The 14,929-nt window shown below is 42.6% G+C and overlaps 1 protein-coding gene across 1 annotated transcript in view; it reads left to right on the top strand.

The window, feature by feature from the left end:
* The window catches only part of slco4a1 (solute carrier organic anion transporter family, member 4A1), a gene marked incomplete at both ends in the record, with an annotated part of 20,781 nt that extends 7,009 nt beyond the window's left edge, over positions 1-13,772 (top strand). Inside the window, 9 exons of the mRNA XM_083656961.1 lie at positions 148-269; positions 4,796-4,907; positions 6,909-7,063; positions 7,985-8,243; positions 9,673-9,835; positions 10,665-10,840; positions 11,419-11,483; positions 12,396-12,544; positions 13,602-13,772. Of these exons, the coding sequence (XP_083513087.1) occupies positions 148-269; positions 4,796-4,907; positions 6,909-7,063; positions 7,985-8,243; positions 9,673-9,835; positions 10,665-10,840; positions 11,419-11,483; positions 12,396-12,544; positions 13,602-13,772 (1,372 nt within the window). The remainder of the gene's footprint in view (positions 1-147; positions 270-4,795; positions 4,908-6,908; positions 7,064-7,984; positions 8,244-9,672; positions 9,836-10,664; positions 10,841-11,418; positions 11,484-12,395; positions 12,545-13,601) is intronic.
* Positions 13,773-14,929: the final 1,157 nt, after the last annotated feature.

Genomic DNA, 14,929 nt, shown 5'->3' with positions numbered 1-14,929 from the left:
AACATTGTATGTATTCTCCACAGAGAGTCAATATCCATTCATGTTCAGCAACTCACACCTGTGTGCGTGCGTGTATTATTTAGTGCTGGGTAATATGGACCAAAAATGATATGTCTGTTTTTATTATTATTATTTGTGTGTTCACAGGACAGAGCTAACTCCAGAAAACCCTCTGTGGGTGGGGGCCTGGTGGGTGGGCTTCCTGGCAGGAGGGGCAGCAGCCCTACTCATCGCCCTCCCCATCCTGGGCTACCCACGACAACTACCAGGTACCACTGGCCAACAGAGATGGGAAGTAACGAAGTACAAATACTTCGTTACTGTACTTAAGTAGATTTTTCGAGTATCTGTACTTTACTTGAGTATTTAATTTTCTGACGACTTTTTACTTTTACTCGTTACATTTTAACACAAGTATCTGTACTTTTACTTGTGTACATTTTCAAAACAGGTTCGTTACTTTTGTTTAAATGCACGAGAATGTAATTTAAAAACGAGTAGAAACGGGAGAACGGAGCAGAAGTAATAGACGAGTTTCCCAGCGCTGCTGATAAAAGCTCATTCCAGCTCCGCCAATAGTATGACTTGGCACACTCCTCCGGGGCGTGGACAAAGAAGAGAAACACAGATTTTCTCTGAGGGGAGACACACGCAGACATAGGAGCCGTGCAGACAGCCAGCATTTATTAGCGCTCCTCTTTTTGCAATTCATTCTCTATAAGTACGCGCTTAGCGCGCACCCTTTTCAAGAAGCATTTCATCGCGTTTAAAAGCTGGTGGTGTTTTTTTTAGCGCAGCGCTCTGGGCGCTGAAAGCTGAGGAAAGTTTAACAGGAAAAGCGCCCTGCTCCTCTTCACTCCTCCCACCTCGAGTCTTCTCCCAGGAGAGGAGGATTTTCATCTTGCTGCTTCCAGAGTTGCCAATAATCTGGCTTTTCCAAGCATTCTTTTTTAAATAACTGCATGGCCCCTTATGGTGTTGTTCTAACACATACATTCAGTTTGTGCACTGTCAACATTCAGCTAATATGGAATATGGTGGTGTTCTAACACCAGAGACAGTTCTGTCTTAATAATAAACCTTGAATTTGTGAATGTGATCAACCTGTGGACATTCAGTTCCTTATCCATTAGGTATCAGCAGAGATGGGCAGTATTTCAAATACATTTGTGTATTTCGTAATTTGTATTTGGCTGGACCGAGAAAAATAAGATGTAATTTGTATCAAGATACTTTCAGACCTTGTATTTTGTGTATTTTAAATACATAAAATACTTTTTTCTTTAATTTTATGTTATTTGATTCTCAAATTGACACATTCTTACCATTGACACAGGTTTAAACTGTGGAGGAAAGAAATGTGACATGTCACTTCTACTATAGAAACACAGCATCAGGCAGCCTACACAGTATGTAATGGAGAGAGTTCCTGGAAACAGGCGAGTTGAATTCACAGTTGAAGACTTGTAACATTACTCACATTGGGTTGCAAACAGGAAAGAACATGAAGTTTCTTCTTTCTTAACATTTTCACAACACAACCGACTTATCTTATCTTCCTCTCCGCTTACCACTTCTCTGAACTGGGGATAAGGTACGCTTTGAACAAACTCAACGACAAATCAGAGGCAGAGTAGGGTGGGTCTTGAGTCAGACTTCACATCACTTCTTCATCTAGTATGAAGCCTTGTGTTGGTGGAAATTCCCCCAGAGATAAATTACTAATATAAATTGATGATTAGATATTGCATGCACTGGCCTATCTGCAAATTAAAAGGTTTACTGCATATTCAAACCTGTGTATCATATTGTATGTATCAAGACACAACTAACTATCTTCTTAATTAAAATTGGCAAAGTGGGGTGGCAGTGTGTGTGGCGGCAGTGTGGGTCATGATTGTGATGTCATCAGTGATGTCACTCGATCAATTGTGATGTCATCAGTGATGTCACTCGAGCCACTGATTGCGCAACTGTGATGTTTACTCAGGCAGTTGTGATGTCATCAGTGATGTCACTCGAGCAACTCTGATGTAGTATGAGCCGATGGCGCACATTTGCACGATGGCACCAAGGTGGGTGGGCGGTGTCTGTCTGTCTGTCAGTCATGATTTTGGGAGCCCGTGGAGCCGGCGATTTCCATAACTGCAGCCATGGCGCATCATCTCCAGGGATACTGTTATGATGTCAGATATTTAGGGCTAACATGGTCAAAGTTCCAAAGCTTGAGGTTAACATGTAGAAATGCTGCCTGTAAGTCAAAAGCCCTCACAGAAGGTGATTAACAGCTGAAGTGAGGGAGAAATTAGCTGTGCTGAAAAACAGCTAAAACTGAAATGAAAGAACTGTAATGTGTTAGGGTACACAATAGGGTTGTGCGATGTCACCTAAATAACCATCGCGATGGTTCCACAGTGAAACATCGCGATGGACGTTGGCATCGTCGTTGACGGGGGGTGGGGTTAATTAATGATTTATGAAGTCCATGCGGTGCCGTTTGGCTGCGCCACTGCAATGTACGTTCACGTTTACAACAGGACAGCTGAGCTCTACATGTCATGAGAGACCAGCGGGCTTGGATAGGCTACTACTACACAGAGCCAGGCAATTCAAACAGTAGGCTATCACTACCAGCAATATTGAAAGGCGCAAAACAATCAAACGTTAACGTTACAGATCGTGACCAACAACGTGTGTGTGTTTAATTTAACTAGCTGGCAGAAAAGGGGCAGAATTAGTGGTGGCTAACGTTAGATTTGTGTGGGCTCAGTTTTGAACCTAACATTGGGTTACCTTAAGGAGGGATAGAAACACAGCATCAGGCAGCCTACACAGTATGTAATGGAGAGAGTTCCTGGAAACAGGCGAGTTGAATTCACAGTTGAAGACTTGTAACATTACTCACATTGGGTTGCAAACAGGAAAGAACGTGAAGTTTCTTCTTTCTTAACATTTTCACAACACAACCGACTTCTGCTTATCTTATCTTCCTCTCCGCCTTACCACTTCTCTGAACTGGGGATAAGGTACGCTTTGCCGCTTGTTTAATGCCGCCTGTGCGTCCCCCGTGTGTCGCGGTTGAGTGGAGATAGCCTTTTTTGTTATTAAATCTGCCAAATTTTTGATTCAAACAGATAATCACGATGGTCCGATGTAGAAGTGTCAGAGGTCGATGGGGGTCGGCCCATCGACGATGGTCGATGCCATCGTCCATGGTGCTGCCAACCCTAGTACACAAAGGAGAATACTGTCACAGAGGACTAAGAGATGATTTACCATCTAAGGAAACCAGAAAATTTCACATTTGATTAGCTGGAATCAGAGAATTAGGACATTTTCTTTACAGAAATGGCTCAAAATGATGAACAGATGATCAAAATAGGCAATTAATGTAATATTTAGCAATGAATTGATGGATTGACTAATTGTTGCAGCTCTTTATCAGTTTTTATAAAATGTATTTTTATGTATTTTCAAAATACAAAATACGTATTTGTATCTCAAATACATTTTTCAGACGAGTATTTTGTATTTGTATTGTGATACATTTTTTGAGCAAGTATTTGTAATTTGTATCAAAATACTTTATGATGTATTTTCGCCCATCTCTGGGTATCAGTATCATATCAGTCTCGAGTATTGTGATTCTGCACTTTGTAAGGGACACCTTGTATCCAGCAGTTAAACTTATCTAACTATTTGCACATTCATATATCATGGAAATATTAATGAGGGAGGACTAGATATGATTTTAATGGGTTTTTTTTGTGTGGAAAAACCATAGCACACTATTTAAAGTAGAGTTTTAAGATGTGTAAAACATTTGTAGGGGATCTTTTATCCTCAAATTATATTCTATGATGTGAGGTTCAGTCATTCAGAAAGATACGGTAAAAATACTTTTACTTTTACTCGTTGGGTACATTTCAGAGCCTGTACTTTTTTACTTTTACTTGAGTAAAATAATTGAATCAGTACTTCTACTTTTACCAGAGTAGTTTTTTACACAAGTAACTGTACTTCTACTCAAGTACAGAATGTCAGTACTTTTCCCATCTCTGCTGGCCAACACCCACCACCACCACCACCACCACCTTCCTACACACACACACACACACACACACACACACACACACACACACACACACACACACACACACACACACACACACACACACACACACACACACACACACACCTTTCTTGGGAAAACTCATCTGCCACACACACACAAATGTTTTTAAATAGAAGAAGATAGTTGTGCAAGACTCCCTTTCTGCACTTGATAGTAATTTTGGGATTCGCTGGAATAAAGACAGTTAGACAGCGCGGAGGGAACGACAGTATACGCCAGTGGTTCTTCCCCAGGGGTTGTTGAGGGTGTTCCAGGGGGAAACCCCAGCAACAAGGGGCATACTTTATTTTCACTATAATGCCATCCATAAATAACACAATAACAGAATGTATATTTATTTTGGTCATGGGTTTAAAGGGACAGCTCACCCTAAAATCCAAAATACATATTCCCTCTCACCTGTAGTGCTATGCATTCATCTATATCGTTTTGTGTTAGTTGCCTGAGTTTTGGAGATATCGGCCGCAGAGTTTCTGCCTTCTCTCCAATACAATGGAACTGGATGGCACTCGGCTTGTGGTGCTCAAAGTGCTCAAAGAAATACATTTGATAAACTCAACAGCAATGTCTCTTTCCTCTCTCAGAGCACTTTAACCATGTTCACATCTCACTCGGCAGGCTCTCAGAGCACTTTAACCATGTTCACATCTCACTCTGCAGGCTCTCAGAAGTACGTGGCCATGCGTGTGTCTGAGGCCCACCAGCTCAAAGATGGCAGCCACACCACCGCCTCAGACCCTCAGTTTGGCAAATCGGTCAAGGACATGCCCAGGTAAGCCGCATGCCCAGGTAAGGCACATGCCCAGGTAAGGCACATGCCCAGGTAAGGCACATGCCCAGGTAAGGCACATGCCCAGGTAAGGCACATGCCCAGGTAAGGCACATGCACACAGTTTAATTCTGGTGCAATCGTAACCACAATTCCTTACACAGTGTTGTGCATAAACGCGCTAAAAGAGCCTCATATTTTGGTGAACGCGTACATACGTACGTGAACGTACAGTGAGTGTCGTTAACGGCGCTGTTCCCGTCGTTTACTCGCCCTCTTACCTCGATAATTGCCCGTTGTGTTTATGCGTGTGGTCATTTACATGAGAATAAAACCGGTTTTGCTGTCGCTTCGACGCGCTCCTTCTATCTCTGTTATCTATCTGCTCTGTGTGCTCCTCTGCCTACCCGTCCGTGGGAGGAGGGGCTCATACAGGCACACACAGCGGTGATGAGCCTGCTTTTGGACTGTGTCAAGGCACCTCGCTACTCAGACTAGCAACGGAAATATCGCAATTTACTTTCAGAATAAATCTATTCAAATTCTCACCTTTGGAGAAAAAACATATTTCAATGAACGCAAATAAATGCGCTCAACCCTCAAAAGTTTCTATGGGTGCTGAATGCACACTGAAGAAGGGCATTTGCCCGAAACGTCTGTGCAAAGGCAATACAAATTGAAAAAGTGAATCAACGAAACAGCAAACTTATATCAAAATACTGATGTGAAGATCATATGGAGTGAAACTTTGGCTGTGTAAAGCATTACTCAAAATTAATATTAAGGTTAACATTACAATAAGAGTTTTATTTTTGAAAGGCCCAAAGCGCAAGACCTACTTTTGCATTCTGGCTGACTTGACGCTCGTACACTCAATGAAAAAAAAAGAATGAAGAATAAGAAATTATCTGTACTGCTCATTTTTTGGGCGCTGTGAACTTAGTTCAAAATTCAAAATTGTGAACTGTGGAACATGAACAAGTTCAATGTGTGTGAGCTGAACTTTGAGCTAGCTCTTTGGGATGTGTGAACTTGCACAACACTGTCCTACATCACACGTACACATAATAGATGACAGAACTCACGTTCACAGACAAACTGTAGTTGGCTATTTTATGACTCCAGTGGTTCAGAGTTGAGTGCCTCTCAGTGTTTACAGCTGTGTGTTTACTATGAGCCCCGTGCACAGTTGACAGGCATCCATGGCAATGGAGGATTACCAGTAATCGCATGCATCGCATGATGTAACAGTGGATCTAGTGCAGTGCTGATCCATCGGGTATTAGGGACATCTCCCAGGGGTTGAGCTCAGAGTAGCCTGCTGTGATGAAAAAGGAAGCTAAAGATCATTAGCAAAAAAACAAAAAAAAATGTTCCTTCAGAAGTTGTAGTTATCATAGGCTGTGTTACATAGTGGATTGCTCTATTGCTGACAAAAATGTGTTATTGTAAGTCGCTTTGGATAAAAGCGTCTGCCAAATGACGTAATGTAATGTAATGTAAATATCATTAAATTATGGCCGTACACTCTGCTCCCCTCTGTTGATCCTCCTGATTTACTTCCACTGTCAACTCTCCATCTTTCTCTGCAAGCTCTGTTCCTTCATTCTCTCTCTCTCTCTCTCTCTCTCTCTCTCTCTCTCTCTCTCTCTCTCTCGCTCTCTCTCTGTCTCTCTCTCTCTCTCTCTCTCTCTCTCGCTCTCGCTCTCTCTCTCAATTCAATTCAACATTGAATTGAACACTGGGCACATTACTAAATAAACAATTCTGACTAAAATAATTTCTCTCTCTCTCTCTCTCTCTCTCTCTCTCTCTCTCGATTCAATTCAAAAAGGCTTTATTGAAAAGATATTCACAATTACTACTTTTTTTTTTATTAGGAAGAGAGGTTTCTCTTATTTCTTCATAGTTACTACAATGCAACAGGAAGTGCTGCTGTATGTCAACATGTCTTTAGAAGCAGAACATTGATAAAATAATAATATATTGATAACCTCTCTCCAGATCTGTGCTGCTCCTCCTCAAGAACCCCACCTTCCTGTTCCTCTGCCTGGCGGGGGCGACAGAGGCCACCCTGATCGCTGGCATGTCCACCTTCGGTCCAAAGTTCCTGGAGTCACAGTTCAGCCTCAGTGCATCAGAGGCCGCCACATGGTTTGGTGAGTGACCACTGAAGACCTAAAGACCACTCAGTGCAGAACTGTTTTAACTCCCTCAACGTGCCGCATCTGCAGTACTTAGTTCAGTTAGCGATTTCAACAACCTCCAGAGAACACGACAGCCTGGTCAAGTAAATGATTTAATGCATGAACATGGCCAGTTAACATACTATATACATTATAAGCAGGTATTTTGTCTATTTTGCCCATGTTTGAGAGAGAAACAGACACATACTGCAGGTGGTTCCCTTTTTTGTTCAGATATGTCATTGTTCACCCAAAGATCAGGAGGAAGAGGAAGTAAAAAGATTAAACGTGTAAACACGACCTTGTGGTCAGAGTTACTTTGTCTAAAAGACACTTCTTTTTTTCTGTTTTTGTAGCATCTCGCAATGCACTTTCATTTTTTGCACATTTTATTTATTCATCCAAAGATATCGGTATGATTATTGGCCTTTAAAAAAATCCCTTATCAGTCAAACCCTAACAACCTCTTCCACAATGGATCTCTCCCTGTGTGGTTTCGGTGCAATTTCAATATCTGACCGTTACTGTTGTTTGAGATAGAAAAAAACAATCTTGCCATGAAGATACTATTGCAGCTGCACTGGAAACAAACAAGATGTCCTGTCATCTACAATAATGTGAAAACGTTTCATTTAAATTGTATTTTAAGGGTGGATTTAAGGGCCCAAAGACACCTTAAGGGCCTTAACGTGGGATTGGTGCTCGCTTCTGCGTCTGTAGGCCATCAAATTAGATTAATTTCTTAATCTATAATTTTTATATGCACTGAGTATGAGAGGGGCTACCTCGGTTTCGTTGTACCAGTACAATAACAATAAAGAATTGAATTGAATTGAATTGATTGAATTGAAATCTTCATGCCAACTCCCCCCTCCCCTCTCCCCCCTCCCGCAGGCTACATGGTGGTGCCAGCAGGGGGCGGCGGCACCTTCCTGGGCGGCTACATCGTGAAGCGGCTGAACCTGCGCTGTCGAGGCATCATCCGCTTCTGCATGCTGTGTGCCGTGATCAGCCTGCTGGCCATCTTCATCTTCCTCATCCACTGCCCCAACGTGCCCATGGCCGGGGTCACAGCACCGTACCGGTCCAGTCTGATGCCGGGCCAGAACACCAGCCACAGAGAGCAGTTCAGCAACCAGCGCCTCAGGAACAGGTGTGTGTGTACTAGAGGTCGACCGATATTGCTTTTTCAATGGCCGATGCCGATGCCGATCTTTAGAGAGCAGGGCGGCCGATGGCCGATATATAATGCCGATTTTTTTTTTTTTTCATTCGATAAAATACCATTAAAATAAACTCCTCAAAAAAAGTTTGGAAACGTTATTTTGCTCGATTATTTCTCCCCTTTAATAATACCAATTGGTATTGTATTTTATATAGTTGGAAAGCCTGATTAGTCACCTTTACAACGGGGTACAACTTGTAAGGATTGTGCATTCGTGGAATGAGAAACACACAGCTAAACGTGTGGGTAGCGCCCCCAAAAAATGTGCAATATTCTTCTGTTGGTATTTTTTTTTTAAGAAATCTAGTAGCCTAGATTTCCATTATCCATTCATGCACATTGAAAATCGAATATAACATTATACTGTAGGCCTACATCTAATATAAGATGTTATCTTAGCCAGTACAGTAACATGTTTTTGATTATTCTTTTTATTAAATAAAAAAATACATTGGATTATGCGGTATAGATTTCAGTAGTGACTGGTAGGCTATAGCGAGAGAGCAGTATGTCAGAGAACTCATTCATGCACTGTTCTATACATTAACAATAATAATAATACTAATAATGTAACTGTTTAGATTTGCTGTCATTTGATGGTAGAAGTGTGTTTGCAGAAGATGGTGGTGACTGAGGAAACGTAACGTTACAGTAGGCTCATGGGTGCATGAGAAGACTCACATTCAGTGGCGGACTGCATAATCGGGCACGTCGGGCAAATGCCCGGTGGCCTGGCCTGGCCTGGCCTGGCCTGCCAAAAAAAAAAGTTTTTTTTTTTTTTTTTTTTTTTTTTTTGCAGGCCGATGCCGATTAATTAAAAATGCCAATAATCGGCCCCAATTAATCGGCCGGCCGATTAATCGGTCGACCTCTAGTGCGTACATCCTACATGATCCTGAATACTACTAGATTATTGTATCAGCATGTTCTGCTATGATAGTTCCTTTAGTAATCAAGAGTTTTTTTTGTACAGGAACCCTGTACAGTAATGAGACCGCTCCTTCTTACAATACAAAACCTAAAACCCCAATCCAGCACTCTGCTGTACGTATCTTTATGAGATATTATATCATCATTCGGCTTCTCACTAGGGAAAATTCAATAAAATCATCAAGCCAGTTCCCTAGCGTCCTACAATATTACCCCCATCATGACCTGGATAATGAGAACATAATGAGGATAATATTCATTAAACTACTTCAATCACCGATTCATCGTTGTTTCTTCTTCTACAGCAGCTCACGACACTATTGTATTCTTTATGTTTGAGCTTGTCTCTCTCTCCTCTCCTCTTCGGTTTCTCGCTCCCTTCCCTCCTCTCCTTCCCTCTCTCTCCTCTCCTCTCCTCGTACCCCAGCTCCTGGTTGGAGGCGGAGCTGACAGTGGGCTGTAACGCAGGCTGCGGCTGCGTGAGAGAGTTGTATAACCCGGTGTGCGGGGCGGACGGTGTGATGTACTACTCGCCCTGCTACGCCGGCTGCAGCTCCATCAACCACACGGAGCGCTCCACAGGCCGCCAGGTGCGCTGCCTACACCTGAGATATCCACCGTTTGAAACAAGTGGCGCCACCTACGGTTACAAAATAACAGCAAATTAAAATACCTACTTTTTAAAAGGCAGTAGGTGACTTTAAAAGTCGTGGGGTGGAAAAACAAAGATAATACTTTTATGGGGGAGATATTATATCTCTTTATATTTTAGAGATTTTGAATGAAGAACTCCAGGTAATGATTTTGTCCCCCCCACCCCTCCCCAATGGATATACATTTTGGAGATAATTTTGGAGGCAGGACACATTATTGCAAATGTAAACCCTATAAGTCATTAACAATACATGATAGAAATGTCATACTTACACCACAGGTATTCCCTATCTGAGTAATATTTTGCAGCAGCTTACTGCATAAATGTGCATATTAACGAGGAAAAACATCTTCGACTATATTTCTACTACTAACTAGTGTAGATTCTTAGTGCTTTAGGACAGGTAGGTCATATTTACCACCTGTGTGTTGACATGTGAAGACAAGTACGTTGACATATTTGATAATTAGTGGATTAATAAGCTCAATTAATGTCCTTGTTAGCATTACTTGATATGACTGATGACCAAGTAAATACAGTGCAGTACAGTAGGTGTAGCAGTGTTTGAATGCCGACCTGTACTGCCGACCATGTATTGGAAAGTATATCCTATTGATTCCTGGATGTATTGACGTGTGTGTGTGTGTGTGTGTGTGTGTGTGTGTTTGTGTGCGTGTGCGTGTGCGTGTGTGTGTGTGTGTGTGATTAGCTCTCCACGTGCACTGAGCTCACGTGCACACTTGTCTCTCTGTGTGTATTTGTAGGTGTACTCTGGATGCAGCTGTGTGGTGGGCAATGTGTCCCGGGGCGAGGAGGGCGTGGCGGTGGCGGGGAAGTGCGGCAGCTCGTGCGACCACATGCCGGCGTTCCTCTCCTTGCTCTTCGTCGTCATCTTGTTCACCTTCCTCTGCAGCATCCCTGCGCTCACCGCCACGCTCAGGTGGGTGGGGGACGGTGGAAATAAAGAAGTCTGAAAAGCAAACAATGCTGGCTGCAGTTACTCTAACGGCCACCGGTGTCAGTAAGAGTCAGAAGTTATACATAGGGCCTTTTTTTATCAACAAGTCATCAGAAGTCATTTCTAGGGTCATTTTTGCTTGTGCCATTTTCATCATTTCACCATTGTAAAAGGGTACAATGTCAATTGAACTCATTTGAAAAAATAAATGTCCTGCTCTAAAAGTGGGGGTGCATTTTTACCAGAAATGAAGTCATTCTCACCTCATATTCTTGTTACAGTCATTATAGTGCTCATAGGATGGCAGGGGGGGCTTCCGTCTGAAATCGTGTCGTGTTACAGTCATTATAGTGCTCATAGGATGGCAGGGGGGCGCCGTGACAGCTAGAGACAGAGGCCTCCGTTATAGTACCAGCAGGGCAGACTTTGAAGCTGAATAAAATAAAAAAATAAAAAATAAATCAACTCCCCAGGAGCTGAGAGAATAGTCTGTTAGATTGTTGTAATAGGGCTTGTGTCTGTGCGTCTGACCTTGTGTCTCTGCTGCCCTCTATCTGTAGATGTGTGCCAGACAGCCAGAGATCCTTTGGACTGGGCATCCAGTGGATTGTGGTGCGCACGCTCGGTAGGCCTGTTATTCTCTTTTGTCTTGTTTGTCTTTGAAGCTTTTGAAACTATTTTTTTCAGCAGTCATGCTATTCAAATATAACACAGGCCTTTTTTTCCACATGGAGTTTTAAGGCCAGGATATGGTCGAGCGAGACAGCCTGACGGCGAGGGGGCGCGCGGCAAACACGCATCGGGGGGGGGGGCGAGGCCTCCGCAACCGCTAGCGCGTGTAGGAAGATAGACCCTTTTCACGGGGGGCATTTTGTGTCGAAAAGGCAGGGTAAACACAGGTGCAAGCAAAACACTAATGAGGGTTTCAAACTTCCCATATTGGAAGATGGAAACCCTCATTAGTGTTTAGGGTCTATTCTTCTAACAGCGCGCAGCTCCGTGACACCCTGCACTTTGTAGGAGAGACAGGGAGAGAAATGAAATGAATAATGAAGTACACCGAGCCGTGTTTTGACCACATTTCTTGACCCGTGTGGTAAAACTTTGATTTTGTAACTGTTCATTTTTAGTCATTTCAAGTAAATGTGCTGTGTTGAGAGAGAGAGAGAGAGATCAGCACAAAGTAGGCTATCAGAGCTGAGAGCTGAAACGCCTGATTTACATCCAGTAAAAACAAGTTTGGTGATTCTATTCCTGTGCTGATATACAGTCGTTTGAGAGTGAAACCGCACTCAGTAGTACTGCACATTTTATTTGTGACTTTTCATGGGCCGTCTCACTTATCGCTGTACAATGTAACATGATGACCACGAACGCCTCGGTCCCGGCGCGGAGCGCGCGTGCGATCTGCGGAGCTCCGCCTCCTCGCGGTGCCTCGCTCGACCATGTCCTTTCGTCTCAGAGTCACAACCGATCTGATCAAAATGGTGCCATGATCCTTCCTGTCCAACCTGTGCTGTTGTTGTTCCCCCTGTAGGTGGCATCCCGGGGCCCATAGCGTTTGGCTCTGTGATTGACATCTCCTGCTTACTGTGGCAGGACCAGTGCGGTGAGCAGGGCTCCTGCTACCTCTATCATAACAAAGCCATGAGCCAGTACACGCTAATAGCTGGCATCATATATAAGGTAATACTCACAATCATAATAATACCTCACATTACAGTACGTGCAACACCGCAAACAAATTCTTCAAATTTCATTTGCATTAGAAATAAGTGAACTTGTCTCACCCCATTGGCAGATATTTTAATTTGTTTTAAGATTTTATTTTTATTTTAAGACTCGCTACTAGATTAAATTACTTGTTAAAGGGACAGCTCACCCTAAAATCCAAAATACATATATTCCCTCTCACCTGTAGTGCTATTTATCCATCTATATCGTTTTGTGTTAGTTGCTGTTTTGGAGATATTGGCCGCAGAGTTTCTGCCTTCTCTCCAATACAATGGAACTGGATGGCACTCGGCTTGTGGTGCTCAAAGTGCCAAAGAAATACATTTGATAAACTCAACAGCATTGTCTCTTTCCAGAAATCATGACCCGGTTACTCAAGATAATCCACAGACTTTGTTGTGAGCAGTTTCATGTAGGAACTATTTTCTTTTGCAGTCTCATGTAGGAACTATTTTCTTTTGTAGGAACTAGCTAGCAGCTAGCGGGTGTAGTTCGGTCCAAACAAAATAGTTCCTACATGAAACTGCTCACAACAAAGTCTGTGCATTATCTTGAGTAACCGGGTCATGATTTCTGGAAAGAGACAATGCAGTTTTTCAAATGTATTTTTTTGTTTCTACAACTGCTCATAACAAAGTCTGTGTTTTTATAGGACAAAAACATCTGCATTTTGATGGCCAAGGAAAACTAGTGCAATCGTCATTGAATTGTATTTGCGTCATGATCTGAACAGTTCATGATGTTTTTTCTTTTAGCACTATTGTATTCCTAGGCCATGCACATTTTGTCACTCCTTTATGGTCACTTTAGCCAGTACAGTATGCAGCGAGCAAAAGAGATTTACATATTGCCACAGCCGGTTCGTACCATTTTTCCGATGGCTCCAATTTAGAAAATGTCCAGGGCTTCCAACAATTTGACCTATTTCTCGACTTGTGGACTACCAGCCTGGACTATCAGGTTTCCCTCCTACAGCCACCGCTCTGACTTGTGTCGTCCCTCCTGTCAGGTTCTGGGGACAATCTTCTTCCTGCTCGCCAGCATCCTGTACAAGCCGCCGCCGGAGTCGCCTCAGAGCAGCTGCGAGAGCACCGACCACGGGGCAGGAGACACGGGCGAGCTGCCCGTCAAAGACCTGCCTCAAGACTGCGTCATCGCCAACCCGCACGCCAGGTCATGACCTCAGAGACACACCGACCGCTGACTCTGTGTGTGTGTGTGTGTGTGTGTGTGTGTGTGTGTGTGTGTGTGTGTGTGTGTGTACCTACTGCTTGATAGAGAGTGATTCTGTGTCTGTGTGGGTGGTGATTGCTGTGGTGGGGATGGAGGGGTGGAGTGGGGGGGGGTTGCTTTCTTTATACCAATAGCCTGTTTCGGCCATATTGACCAACCTCCTCAACACATGCACGTGCACACACACACACACACACACACACACACACACACACACACACACACGCACACACACAAATGCATCCAATCACACATGCATTTACAAGCGGACAATTTAACTACAGGCATACAAACCACAAACTCAACTCAACACCCGCTAAGGACGTGCATGCATTAATGCTAGGGCTGGGCAATATATCAATATTATATCAATATTGTGATATGAGACTATAGATACCATCTTAGATTTTGGATATCATAATATGGTGATATGGCATGGTCTTTTCCTGGTTTTAAAAGCTGCATTGCAGTAAAGCGATGTCATTTTCTGAACTGACCAGACTGTTCGAGCTGTTGTATTACAGCATTTGCCTTTACCCACTTAGACATTATATCCACGTTACAGATAATTATTTATCGAAAATCTTATTGTGTAAATATTTTATAAAAGCACCAATAGTCAGGGAAGGAAACCCTGTCTTTGCTTTTTTTTTTTTTTTTATCACAGTCTTGTTTTAAAGTCCAGCTGAAAATGAAAAAATACTTTTTAACTATTTTTAGATCACATCCCTGGTTATACAGTGCACCTATTTAACAATGTATGACCAATTAAAACAAAATAAAAAAATCACAGAAATCCAATCCTATTTCTTTGGGTTTTTCACATCAAAAGCCAACCATGTTCTCTTCATTCATAATGAAATCTACAGTGTGCTTATGTCAGCTGTACTATCAAATTTCAACCATAATAATAATCATGGCAGTCATGATATTATTGGTTGAAATGGGGTTGAAATTTGATAGTACTACCTGACGTCAGCAGACTGTAGATATCGTTATGAATGAACTCAGCATGGTTGACTTTTGATGTGAAAAAACAAATAAATTTGATTTTTGTGATGTATTTTTATGTATGCATACATTGTTAAATAGGTGCACTACCAG

The sequence above is a fragment of the Poromitra crassiceps genome (assembly GCF_964638095.1).
Source record: "Poromitra crassiceps genome assembly, chromosome: 20".
Lineage (NCBI taxonomy): Eukaryota > Metazoa > Chordata > Actinopteri > Beryciformes > Melamphaidae > Poromitra > Poromitra crassiceps.
The sequence above is the reverse complement of the archived record's forward strand: the minus strand, read 5'-3'. Positions and strand labels throughout refer to the sequence as shown.